Genomic DNA, 13768 nt, shown 5'->3' with positions numbered 1-13768 from the left:
AAACTCTCACTCTTTGCAGATGACATGTTACTTTATGTGGAAAAAAACAAAAGACTCCACCCTAAAACTGCTAGAACTCATGCAGGAATTCAATAAAGTGGCAGGATATAAAATCAATTCATAGAAATTAGTGGCATTCTTATATGCCAACAAGACAGAAGAAAGAGAAATTAAGGAGTCAATCCCATTTACAATTGCACCCAAAACCATAAGATACCTAGGAATAAATCTAACCAAAGAGACAAAGGATCTGTATTCAGAAAACTATAAAATACTCATGAAAGAAATTGAGGAAGACACAAAGAAATGGAAAAACATTCCGTGCTCATGGATTGGAAGAACAAATATTGCGAAGATGTCAATGCCACCTAGAGCAATCTACACATTTAATGCAATCCTTATCAAAATACCATCCACTTTTTTTCAAAGAAATGGAACAAATAATTCTAAAATTTATGTGGAACCAGAAAAGACCCTGAATAGCCAGAGGAATGTTGAAAAAGAAAAGCAAAGCTGGTGGCATCACAATTCAATTCCAGACTTCAAGCTCTATTACAAAGCTGCAATCATCAAGACAGTATGGTCCTGGCAGAAAAACAGACACATAGATCAATGGAACAGAATAGAGAGTCCAGCAATGGACCCTCAACTCTATGGTCACCTCATCTTTGACAAAGCAGGAAAGAACATCCAATGGAAAAAAGACAGTCTCTTCAACAAATGGTGTTGGGAGAATTGGACAGCCATATGCAGAAGAATGAAACTGGACCATTTCCTTACACCACACACAAAAATAGACTCTAAATGGATGAAAGACCTAAACGAGAGACAGGAGTCCATCAAAATCCTAAAGGAGAACATAGACAGCAACCTCTTTGACCTCAGCCACAGCAACTTCTCCCTAGAAACATTGTCAAAGGCAAGGGAAGCCAGGGCAAAAATGAACTATTGGGACTTCATCAAGATAAAAAGCTTTTGCACAGCAAAAGAAACAGTCCCCAAAACCAAAAGACAACCGGCAGAATGTGAGAAGATATTTGCAAATGACATATCAGATAAAGGGCTAGTATCCAAAATCTACAAAGAACTTATCAAACTCAACACCCAAAGAACAAATGATCCAATCAAGAAATGGGCAGAAGACATGAACAGGCATATTTCCAAAGAAGACATCCAAATGGCCAACAGACACAAGAAAAAGTGCTCAACCTCTCTCGGCATCAGGGAAATCCAGATCAAAACCTCAATGAGATACCACCTCACACCAGTCAGAATGTCTAAAATTAACAAGTCAGGAAACGACAGATGTTGGCGGGGATGTGGAGAAAGGGGAACCCTCCTACACTGTTGGTGGGAATGTAAGCTGGTGCATCCCCTTTGGAAAAAAGTATGGAGGTTCCTCAAACAGTTGAAAATCGAGCTACCGTATGACCCAGCAATTGCACTATGGGGCATTTACCCCAAAGATACAAATGTAGGGATTGAAAGAGGTACATGCACCCTAATGTTTATAGCAGCAATGTCCACAATAGCCAAACTATGGAAAGAGCCAAGATGTCCATCAACGGATGAATGGATAAAGAGGATGTGGTATATTTACACAATGGAATATTATGCAGCCATCAAAAGGAATGAAATCTTCCCATTTGCAACGATGTGGATGGAACTGGACGGTATTATGCTGAGCGAAAGAAGTCAATCAGAGAAAGACATGTATCATATGATCTCACTGATATGAGGAATTCTTAATCTCAGGAAACAAACAGCGTTTCTGTAGTGGTGGTGGTTGGGAGTGATGGGGTGGCTGGGTGATAGACATTGGGGATGGTATGTGCTATGGTGAGCGCTGTAAATTGTGTAATACTGTTGAATCAGAGACCTGTATCTCTGAAACAAATAATACATTATATTTTTTAAAAAAGAAGAAGATAGTAGGAAGGGTAAAATGAAAGGGGGAAATCGGAGGGGGAGACGAACCATGAGAGACTATGGACCCTGAGAAAGAAACTGAGGTTTATAGAGGGGAGGGAGTGGGGGGATGGTTTAGCCTGGTGATGGTTATTAAAGAGGGCACATATTGAACGGAGTACTGTGTGCTATATGGAATGTAAACAATGAATCATGGAACACTACATCAAAAACTAATGATGTAATGTATGGTCATTAACATAATAAAATTGAAAAAAATAAAAAATAAAAGACAAAAAACAAACAAAAAACCAATAGTATTTTTCACAGAACTAGAACAGATAATCCTAAAATTTGTATGCAACCACAAAAGACCCCAAATAGCAAAGTAATTTTGAAAAAGAAGAAAACTGGAGATATCACAATCCCAGATTTCAAGATATACTATAAATCCATAGTAATCAAAGCAGTATGGTGTTGACACAAACACAGACACATAGATCAACAGAACAAAATAGAGAGCCCAGAAATACACCTACAATTATATGTTCCATTAATCTTCTACAAAGGAGAACAGAAAATGCAAGGGGAAAAAGACAGTCTCTTCAGCAAATGATGTTGGGAAATCTGGACAGCTACACGCAAAAGAATGAAATTGGACCACTTTCTTACACCATACACAAAAATAAACTCAGAATGGATAAAGGACCTAAATGTGATACCTGAAACCATAAAATTCCTAGAAGAGAACACAGGCAACAATTTCTCTGACATCAACTATAGCAACTTATGATGAGCACTGAGCAATGTATAGAATTGTTGAATCACTATATTATTAACAACTGTATTTAACTAGTATCTGGAATTAAAATTAAAAAATAAAAGGGAGAAAAAGAATTAAGGGATGAATAATTTAGTAGGTTGTTCATTTGGGTCTTTTGCTTTAAAGCTTAGCTCAAATAGCATGAGTGGAGGTTGAGTTAGGAGGTGTGTCTTATTTATATTGTGAAACTAGATTTTTCCCAACAAATCATTGTTTTCTTTAAGATCATGTTAAAAACATAGATGTTTGTTGTTAATCAGACAATTTGGGTACACGGGGAAATATGGGAGGATATCACAGAAGGATGAAGGAAATCTGTATAGGCATTATTTGGGTATATGGACTGTCAATCATAAAAATAATAAATACTAAATGTGATGGGAATGAGATTTCTCTACAAAAAGGGATAGCAATACCAGAGCTGGTATAGTTTCCTTACACACAGTGAGATCAAAATGGTAACAAGGAAAAAGGAGTTGAAAATATAAAAAATCCAAAGACCAGGACAGAGAAGCTGGATGAGAGTCAAAAAATAGGGCCAAAATCCATAAAAATGGGGAAAAGACATGTCATCACATAAAGATATAAAGTGCAAGAAGGCCAGTGAGAATTTGTGCTACATTCCTATGAGGGAAAGAAAAATTTAAAAGAAATTGAAAGATGAAAATGGATTCAGCTGAAAAGAAAACAAATACCTAAGGGATTTGGATAATATCATCCAAATGCCAACAGTGACAAATTGGGTAGCTTCTCTACAGTTTTCTTAGACATAAGTTATATTCAGCATACTCTATAAGGTATATAAGTATGCTGATCGAGAATTATTTTACAGTCCATTGGACCAATAGGGAAATCTTAAGGAAACCTTAAGCAGCTCCTGTACCTGCTACCAGAAGGAAGGCTAAGAATTCTAAGCCGAGTTTCACCCCTGCAAGCTTCAATGTTAAGATAGGAGATGCCAACAGCTGGTGGCCAGTCTTTGAAATCTCCTTCCCCCGTTGAAAGCTGGCAGAAAACAGATCTACTACTAAAAAAAGAAAAAAAAAATTTTCAAAACGGAAACCTATAAGATGGCTATCATGAAAAAGGTGTTATGGGCAGACTTCATTATTCAAATAAATGTCAGAGAGCTATACTTATACATTAAAAACAATGTATATCTGAGAATTAAAACACTAAGCAATTTTAAAGAGAATATGATAAAGAGAAAACGAGGTTGCTACATTTTCACTGAAAACCAGCAGTAAAATGTAAGGTACTCGGCAGTTAACAACATTTAAGAAAAGTTTGTAGGTATTCTTAATAGAACAATCAAATTAAAATGCAGCCACCTGTGGACCTCTGTGGAACTGGGAGCTAGTTAGTGAAGGAGGAAATTAGAATAAGCACTACAACAGTTTGCAAGGGGTTAATGAAAAAAAAAATAAGAGGAAAACTACTATGTTGAGGCATAAACATTTTCTGGGATAATCAAAATTGAGAAACACACAAATCTACTCAGGAGAAGAGTTTGCCAAGGCCCTCTCTGTTATTTCTGGAATGTTTCGTCTGTGCTTTAACAAGGCCAGTTAAGTGAGTGATCTTACCCCCATTTTAGCAATGAGATAACTGAGGCACAAGGAAATTAATAACTACTTCAGCCATGTGCCTGGTAAAGTGTTAGAATCAGCATCGGAACGCCAGCCACTTATTGTCCTAAAGGCTATCTTGCTTAGGCACTATGCTAGAGTACTAAAACACTTCTTTATTTTGTACTATAAAATTATGTTTCCCAACCAGTCAATGGAAAAACAATAAAAGATGTTTACAGACAATGCCTAATACGCTAATATACTGAATCCCTAAGAAATTATTATTAAATATTATAGAAATATTGTTGATATCACAAAGAGGGCAATAAAAAAGCATTGGGATAAAAGGATCCAATAGTATATGTATTCTGAATGACATTTTTCATTAATATGTAATATATTCAGTTAACAAAATATATTAATATATCAATAATATAACATATAGTAATAGTATGTAATAAAATAAATTTTAACATTAATCAAAATAAATGCTAATGCAATTATTTAATAGGAGAGACCTTTATTTATGTAAGTAATCTCTACACAAAAAGTGGGGCTTGAACTCATGACCCTGAGTTCAAGAGTCACATGCTCTACTGACTGAGCCAGCCAGGCATCCTTAATAGGAGAGACCTTTAAAACATTCAATAAATCAAGCCCGATTTTCTCTAAGATACACTATTTTGGTAATTAAGTAACAATTTAAAATAGTTCTTTTTATTTAGTAAAATGCATTAGAGGTATTTGGCATCATATCACCTTTAATTATTTTTGCTTCTTTAGCAAATGCAGTGACTACATTAAACTGGCTATGTGCATGAGTACAGTTCTAGAAAGACATGTGAGAGAAACCTGTACAAGCAAACACTTTATTATTTATTTATTTATTTTTTTAAAATTTTATTTCTTTGAGAGAGAGAGAGACACAGCGAGAGAAGGAACACAAGCAGAGGGAGTGGGAGAGGGGGAAGCAGGCCTCCCGCGGGGCGGGGAGCCCGATGCGGGGCTGGAGCCCAGGACCCTGGGACCATGACCTGAGCCGAAGGCAGACGCTTAACGACGGAGCCACCCAGGCGCCCCTGAACACTTGATTTAAAAAAGAGGAGGGCTGCCTATCTGCATGGCTCTCACAGTTACCCACACCCTCCCCCGGAAGTCACTCCACTCCTTTCGGAAGATTTAAACCCTGGCTCACTACTACATTATGCTCTCCAACCCTGCTCTTTTCCCGCGAACCTATAATCCATCTGTCAACATCTTTTATCCCTCCATCCTCGTGGTTGTGTCTTAGACCTTGCCACGATCAACAACTTCAACCTCTGCATGATTTCAAGTTCAACCTTCTGCCTCCCTCCAGTCACATCTATTTCTTGCACTTTCTTCAAACCCTCAGCACACTCTTGTCGCAGGGCCTTTGTATTTAGCTGTTCTCTGCGTCTCTAATGCTCTTTCTCTATGCATCTGCACAGCTCATTCCTACAACTGGAGTCTTCAGGTCTTTGCCCAGTGTCACCTTCTTGAGAGGTCTTAGTGACCATCCTGTTTAAAGTTTCAGCTCTCCCCCCCGCTGGCACTCCTATCACTTCTGCTTGCTTTATCTTCCTTCACAGCATTTTTTTTTTTTTTTTAAATAGGTTCCACACATGGCATGGAGCCCCATGCGGGGCTTGAACTCAGGATGCTGAGATCACGTGAGTGAGTGTGAAGCGTTACATAAGCCCCCGGTGTTTATCTGGGCCTCCCGCATGTGTATCTTGGAACTCCCACTGGGCACCACTGACTTCTGAAATTCTCGAGAGCCCTGCCATCATTTATAATGATAAGAACCCTTCTCTAAGTGCATACTCTTAGAAAAATACATGCCATCCTCCATGGTCAAACTTTAAAGTTAAACTATGAAATACAGTTTACCTTACTTGGTGGCCTTCTGAAGATTTTTTTACAAATTTGAAACAAAAACAGCATTTATCCATTTTTTTTTTTTTTTACAATCACTTTATGTAGTTATCTGCCTGAAAATCCTTTGGACATTAAAAAGCTGTCATACTTTGTTATCTTTGTTCTTTGAGAGAGTAAAGCTGGTTCTTTCAGGGAAGTCTTAAGGAGATGAAGCAGGGAGTCAAGGGGGCCTCTCACTGGGCATCTTCAACTGTTTTTGTAAGACCACTGAACATCATGCCAAAGGGGACTGATATTGTCCCCAGAGAGTGGCTACTGGCTTAAGGACAGAAAAACTGTCAATAATATCAATATAGAGTAATAAAGAGGCTCTTATTCTTGCTCTCTAAATAGCAAAACTATATATACTAAAATATATACGTTTAAAAATGGGCTGATTTCACTGAAGGCTGATTTTAGTGACAGGTAGCAGTCCTCCATAAAAATGATGAAATTCATTAAGATTGATAATAATTAATATTATTAATAATCCATAGGACAAATTAAAGGATTATTTTTCTTAAATTCAGATTTTTAAAAAAATGGAACCATTATTAGTTGTGTACTCTGCTTTCTTTCAGTGATGTGGTCAATACTTACAGTGAATTCAGAGAGCGTAGTCCTTGGAAAGCATCTGGTGCTAGTTCAGAGATCTGATTATTGCTCAGGTCACTAAGATTAGAAATAGGGTTAGAATAAATTAAATAGAATGTCAGGGAGGATTTACAGCAAGAGAAAGCTATTTACTGCCTTTACGCGTCAATTTTGCACCTATCAATACATGTATAAAATTTGCAACATAAAACATCTGAAGCATCTTCAATTTAAAAAAATCAGACTTTTAAATCAACTATTGGCTCTTTTCTGGAAATTATTATAAGAGATGCCATGTCCTATTTTTGAAAATAGAACATCTAAGATTTGACTGCATACTATATTGATCACACATACATTCACATGGGTGTGAATCAGTATGTTAAATTTCAGAGAACTTTAAAATATTACATAGTTTAGCTTTTAACATTATAGTATTATACAGCCAGCAATCAGAAGTCACATCGTTTAATATTTAAGTTGTCAAACACTCAAATATTCATACATAAGTGAATGTCTGCATGGTCATGACCTGTATAATTTTTAAAATTACATATATTCCAGAATATTATTCACTCACATTCTTCTAAGCTTTTTATATGGTGAGAAAGCTCCAGGAGGGATGACCTTGATTGAGTTCTGTTCCAAACGTCTGCAATGAAACAATTCAATTTTTAAACGGAAACGTGAGTTCTCAGGGATGTTTAATTCAAGCCCAGGATTCATGTCAAGAAGCAAAGTTGATGTTCTTCATGAGTGATTCTTTTTTTTCTCAAAAATGACTACTAAAATTAATAACACTGTGCCCTAAATGTGGAGCAAGATTGGGAATAAAAATAAGGCAATTATACAATGAATAAAAATCTCCTGATTTTTAGACATTACAGGAATATTAATATTTAAATCTGGACTTTGTAGAAAAGAGAAAGCACCTGTAAGAAACTAACTTCAGAGTACATTTTAATAACCTCTATATCAGAAAGAGAAATATGTAGTAACACTGAATAGATGTACAAGATGTTTTAGAGATAACTGTAACTCTTTCACAAAGAAAATTACTGCTGGAATATTAAATTTTATAAACCTTTTATTTCCTCTACAGAAAGCATATTATGGGTTGAAAAAACTGTTATACTCAGAAAAATAATTTTGCAGCTTCTTATGAGGTAAATCTTAAATTCCAAATCCATTAAGTATCATAGGTATTTTCAGTAAGACTGGACTCTGCATATTTTGTGTGAAAACCACTGTAGCAAAGTGCATTCAAACACAAGTGTTTTTTATCATGCACTCTCTGGTTCTGTTATCGAGAAAGACAAAATTTTCCCCACTTAGTTATGAAAGACACAAAGAAATAGCTTTCATTAAGTGTTTTTGTAAATATTTTATCCATCAAAAAATTTTGCCTCTCAGCTTCATTTCTATCCATGTGAACATCATAATAAACATTTCCCGTCCCCTTCCCCTCTTCTCTTTGTACCCCAGAGACTGACTCTTGGGAACCATATATCCCAGGCTCACTTTGGCTTTGGTGGAATTTGGCCAATGAGAGGCACTAGTGGAGACTGAAGGGAGGATGAACCCAGAAGCCAGGATATCCTCCCCTCCTCTGCCTCAGGGGATGTCTCCAGCAGTGGTCCCCAGATCTCCTTCCTAATTTTAGCTTCTGCTGGGGCCACCTCCTCTTCTTAGATCTTTGTAGCCCTGGAGGGAGAAGCACCTTTCTATTGTCTGTGTCACCTTCACAACTGCTGAATTCATTCCTTATATTAAATTCCTCTGTTAAAATACTTGACAGGAGCTTCACTTTTCTGCCTGGATTAAAAAATATATATATACAAATATATAGACAGGTATAAATAGTTATATTGGCATATTTATATATTTATGTATAAATACAATAACTACATATATATGTATATTGACTATACTGTGTCATATACATTGGTTCATTTTTACTCAATGTTAGTAATACTTGAACACGTAGGTATTACCAACACTTAATGAACATCAAATCAAAACAAATAAATATCCCCAGAAGGCTAAGTAGAAATGCCTAAATTCTGGTCTTATCCAATTCCAAAGTCCTTCTCACAGTTCCCGGCTTTCTTCAATAGGCTCAGGGTTCACCCTGACATCCTTATCTCTATATGCAATGAGTTTCCTCAGACAATATTGCTCTTGAACTCATTGCAGCATTTGACATAAAGTTACTTCTTGCATGGATAAGGCACTATATGCCTCTGTTCTCTTCTTTTTTCTCAATTTCCAAATTTGCTTTCTAATCCTGTAAATCCAGTTATTCCTCAAGTTACCACCCCTTCCTCTCTCACACAAAAGGCAAAATCCTTTGTGTATAATTGGCAACACTAGTTATGATTCTCTTCCTCCAAAAAGCAGAAAATTATTTTGTTCACATTCAAAATAAATTCAAGTTTATTTACAAAATACGTGAGGACGAAAATTCAAACTGCTCATAATGTGCCACTCAGATCTGTGAGTTTTAGGGTTCTTTTTGGTATGCCTATTTATTTTATCTAATTAAAGTCTTATTGTATAGAGAATTCTGAGTTGTACACCTATGTCAAATATCATATATACATGTTTTCCTAATATCGTTAAATATTTTGGAAGATGTTATTTTTAAGGTCTTTATAACATCTCATTATCAAAATGGACCACAGTTCCTTAATCATTCCCTATTATTAGCCCATTTAGGTTAGTAATAATTTTATGTTATTATGAATCGTATTGTTTAGGTATTTTAAGACGACTGAAGCATGGCTTCCTCCTAAAGCCTGACTTGATTTTTCTCAGGTATGGTTATGTGTAACTTTCTCTATATACCCAAGGGCATTCTTTTCTCTGTGCTTCTCTATCTCACCGTATTCTAGTCATGTTTCACCGTATCTCTCCTCCACCAGGTTTGTTGGCTTTTAAGGGGCAGATTTGCCCCAGAAGACAGGAAATAAATCGTATGAAGAAAATATGGATTTGGCATCTGGATTATTTATTTAGGTCTTGAGAAAGGGTACTTTTTTCAAAAGCTCTAAATATAACAAAGGGCATTTAAATCATTTCATTGTTACACTATTGATTAGAATGTTATAAATGATGGTTTAGAGACACGTTTGTTTTTGTTTTTGTTTTTTTCTTGCTGTGATCCATTCTTGTATTTAGGTCTTAAGAAGTTTAAAAAGTAATCAATGAAAAATACAGTGAAAGCAAGCTACAGACACAACACTATTGACTGGAGGACTTTCTTCGAATCTAGGGCAATGAAATATAATTTCATTTTGTTTAATATTTGCTCAAAATAATATAAAGTTATGATGAGAAAAAATTTAAATTCTTAGTGTCTAGATTTCTTTCAATGCAACAGTAATGCAAAACTAGTTTATATAATTACTTTTCATAAATATCATTTCAAGTTTGTGAAAACAAAACCAGTAATCATTCATTTATTCATCCACCCTCTGTACTCTACCTGTACAGAATATACTATATGAATGGAATTCAATGGTGATCAGAAGCAAACATGTTTATACCCTCATGGAAGTTTTATTGATAAAGTGTCTAATTTTGCAGTTACACTTCTGATTAATTTGTTCAATAAAAGTTTTTTAAAAATGATATATTCAGCACTTAAATATCAATAACATTAATTCACAAATGTGGCCAAACTAATTCTATCATCTAATATAACTGAAGAGCTTCCTTAGAAATTTTAAAATTCATTTATTATTTTATAATCTCCAAATCCAGAATTCTTATAATGATCACTGATTGTCCTAATGGCACTCAAATACATTTTAGTGTAACAACTAAATTTATGTGTCAAAGCTACAGTTCATGCCATTGATAAATATTCCTACTAAAGCAAACAAATGTATGTAAGTGAGGTTATATATTTTTTAGAAAATGAATGCACAGAAAATTATAAAACAAGGACAATTCATGATGAAATAGTGTTAAACTTTCATGCAAAAGTAATAATTCCAACATAATATAGCGATGTTGCCTGTATCATTCATTCTTGCAGTGTACCATAACTTAACCTTCACATTGCAAACCATTTCATTTACAACATATGCAACAGGAAGCTGAACAATGACATGTAAAATGGATTTGCTTGCTTTTCTTTATTTATCTATTTGCTTCCAACCTTTGTTCAAAAAAAAAAAAAGGTATTTGAAACAGAGCTTATATGGTTATTTACACTGACTCAGCAGCTAATTGGTTTTTATGGCGCTGTACCAGCAGTCCATTAAGGCAAAACATAATTGCCTCCTTCATTCAAACAGATTCTCAAGCAAGAAAATATTCTACCACTGACAGATGTCAACCAATAAATTTTAAAATGTTTCAAAATGTCCATTTTCTCCTCTTTAGTTGGCAAACAATAAACTGACGTCTACTTCCTTTAAACTCACATGTCTAGGATCCTACTTTTCATTACGAGAACTTTAGGATATATTTTAAAAACTACAAGACAACACACATCTCAAATGGTCTTCATACTCCTATAAAAAAGATGGAAACATATTTCAACCAGATTATAAAACATAAAGCAGAAATATATTAGAGAATTTAGGTGAAGATTAAATAAAGAAGCAAATGAAATGTACATTTTCTATCTTTCCTATCCTCTAATCTTCTATTTTAATAGCATAAAATCTGCTGAATTTTATAGAGTGCAAATTTGAATCCATTGTTCCATGAAGAATCTAATTAAAAACATTCCAGGGTTACAAAAACAGAGAGTGTCACAGCTAAGATATATTTGCATGCTGTGGGTAAAATCCACCATATTTAAGAGCCTTCCAAATGTTAGTCCTTCATAAAAATAAGATTCAATATTTTGAATTGCAAAGTAAAAATATATTTTAAAAAACTGAATAAGGGAGGAAGAACATTCTATCAATTACATACTATATGGAAATCTTTTTCATATAAAAATAGAACCTTTTTCTCCACAGAATGTATGTGAGTAATTCCAAAACATTTTATCACTCTGTGTGTGTGTGTGTGTGTGTGTGTGTGTGTGTGTGTGTGTGTGTATAGTTTATATAAAACCAACCTGCTGTAAACACCTCATCCAAATCACGGAATCAAGGAAATTTTAGTTAGACATTCCATGAGATAAGAAATGGAAACAATTTTCTAACTACCCCATCAAAAATTTCAGAAGTACAATATGTTTAACCAATAAAAACCTTCCTCCTCACTCACATACATCTTTTTCTCTTATTCTTTAATTACTGCTTAAAAAAAATAAATCAAGCACATTTTCACACTTACAGAGTTCCTAGGGAATGAACTGCAACCAATATATACCCCTTTTCTGGTACCTATTTTAAAGACTGTAGAAAATGGAAAATTATCAAGAAATCTCTCTGTTCTAAGACCCTTAGAACATGGAAGTGATGTACAGGTGTACATCTGAGTTCTGTGACATAAGATACTCTACAATGGTTATTAATGAGCATCTGAGTTCTGTGACATAAGATACTCTACGATGGTTATTAATGAGTAGATATCACATCAGTACAGTATACAACATAGTCCAACCTGGGAAGTAAAAACTCCAACTGGTTTGAAGTCATTTATGAGATATTAAACAATATTAGCTTATTTTAAATGACACTTCCAGCTCACTAGTTTTCATTTCTCAGGAATTATCTTCAATATTTTTCAAACTAAATTATGTTGACAAACCATACAAAATAACATCCACATGCCAAAGCTGAAACCTCTCCAAAAGGTATTATGTTTTACATATGTGTGTACATAAAGATAAAAAATGTATGGTTTAGTGATTAAAAGTATGAGCTTTACAGGCACTGATAGACTCTGTAGACCTTGAAAAAATTAATTTGCTTCCTTGTCTCAGTTTCTCTTTCCAAAAAATGAGGAAAATAAAACCTACTGTAAAATATGTTTTTGTAAAAATTATGAGATGTAGAAAAAACACTTTTTTTCTTGCACAAAAAATGGGGAAAGAATAAAAATATGAGGATACTCATGTGTATATATGTACTCATACATGTAATAAGCAGCACTATATAATAAAACATTTATAACACATGTTAGTTTCACACACATAGATTATATAGTAAAGAAATAAATCTGATACATGATTTGATCTCTAGTACGAAATAAATATATATGATTCCAAAAGACATTGTTAAACAAATTAGCGGTACAGATTTGCAGATAACCCAGCAATTATATATTAAACACATAACATGCATACATCATTCACATGGAGGCTGAAAAAATATATAATGTTGTAATTTCCATGATCAACATGATTAAAATATATAGCATTCCCTCAAATTTGGAAACTGTCTTTGGAACTCAAAAAGGTTTTACAACACCAGTAAAGTATGAGTTTGGATTGATTGTATCTGTAACATACAGCCCAGATGTTGATTATACATGGCAATAAAACTGACAGTTCTTTGCCTTTTCCCCATCTGCTTTTAACATAAATGGCAAAAACAGCTGCCAGAGAATAGAACATAGATTTAATGGGGTGTGTGTGTGTTGGGGGGGTTGTGGAATGACCCTAGCTTCTGAATCTTGGACTGCTCAGTGTAGCCAAATATTCTCATCATAGGTAACATCAATCCAACATTTGAAAAGGAGGAAGCAGCTATACTCCTTTGACATTAGGGATTCTCTTGCCTATTACATAATAATTCTAAAGTAAGTATTTTATATTTCTGGACTATTACTTCTAGCTTTAGCAGTAAATGTATGCCTTGAAATCCTTCATATGTCTATATAAAATGACGAAAGATATTTTAGATTGAAATACAATTTGTTAGGTAATTGTAGTCTCTCTAAAACTTTGTAAGTTTAATAAATATCTCCAGCAGCTGGTGAATAGTTCCCTCTAGAGGGACATATTAGGCATAAAGCTAGCTAG

General features: G+C 34.6%; 1 protein-coding gene across 2 annotated transcripts in view; it reads right to left on the bottom strand.

Annotated features, from left to right (window-relative positions):
* SLIT2 (slit guidance ligand 2) overlaps positions 1 to 13768 on the bottom strand; it is a 360710-nt gene that overhangs the window by 100543 nt on the left and 246399 nt on the right. For both annotated transcript variants that reach the window (XM_025887763.2, XM_025887764.2), the window contains exons 10-11: positions 7415 to 7486; positions 6841 to 6912 (exon numbers count right to left, since the gene is read on the bottom strand). In XM_025887763.2, the coding sequence (XP_025743548.1) occupies positions 6841 to 6912; positions 7415 to 7486 (144 nt within the window). The remainder of the gene's footprint in view (positions 1 to 6840; positions 6913 to 7414; positions 7487 to 13768) is intronic.

Source organism: Callorhinus ursinus, unplaced genomic scaffold, assembly GCF_003265705.2.
Source record: "Callorhinus ursinus isolate GAN/ISIS: 27379988/994484 unplaced genomic scaffold, GSC_fseal_2.0 scaffold4, whole genome shotgun sequence".
NCBI lineage: Eukaryota > Metazoa > Chordata > Mammalia > Carnivora > Otariidae > Callorhinus > Callorhinus ursinus.
This window is presented reverse-complemented; position numbering and strand designations above follow the sequence as displayed.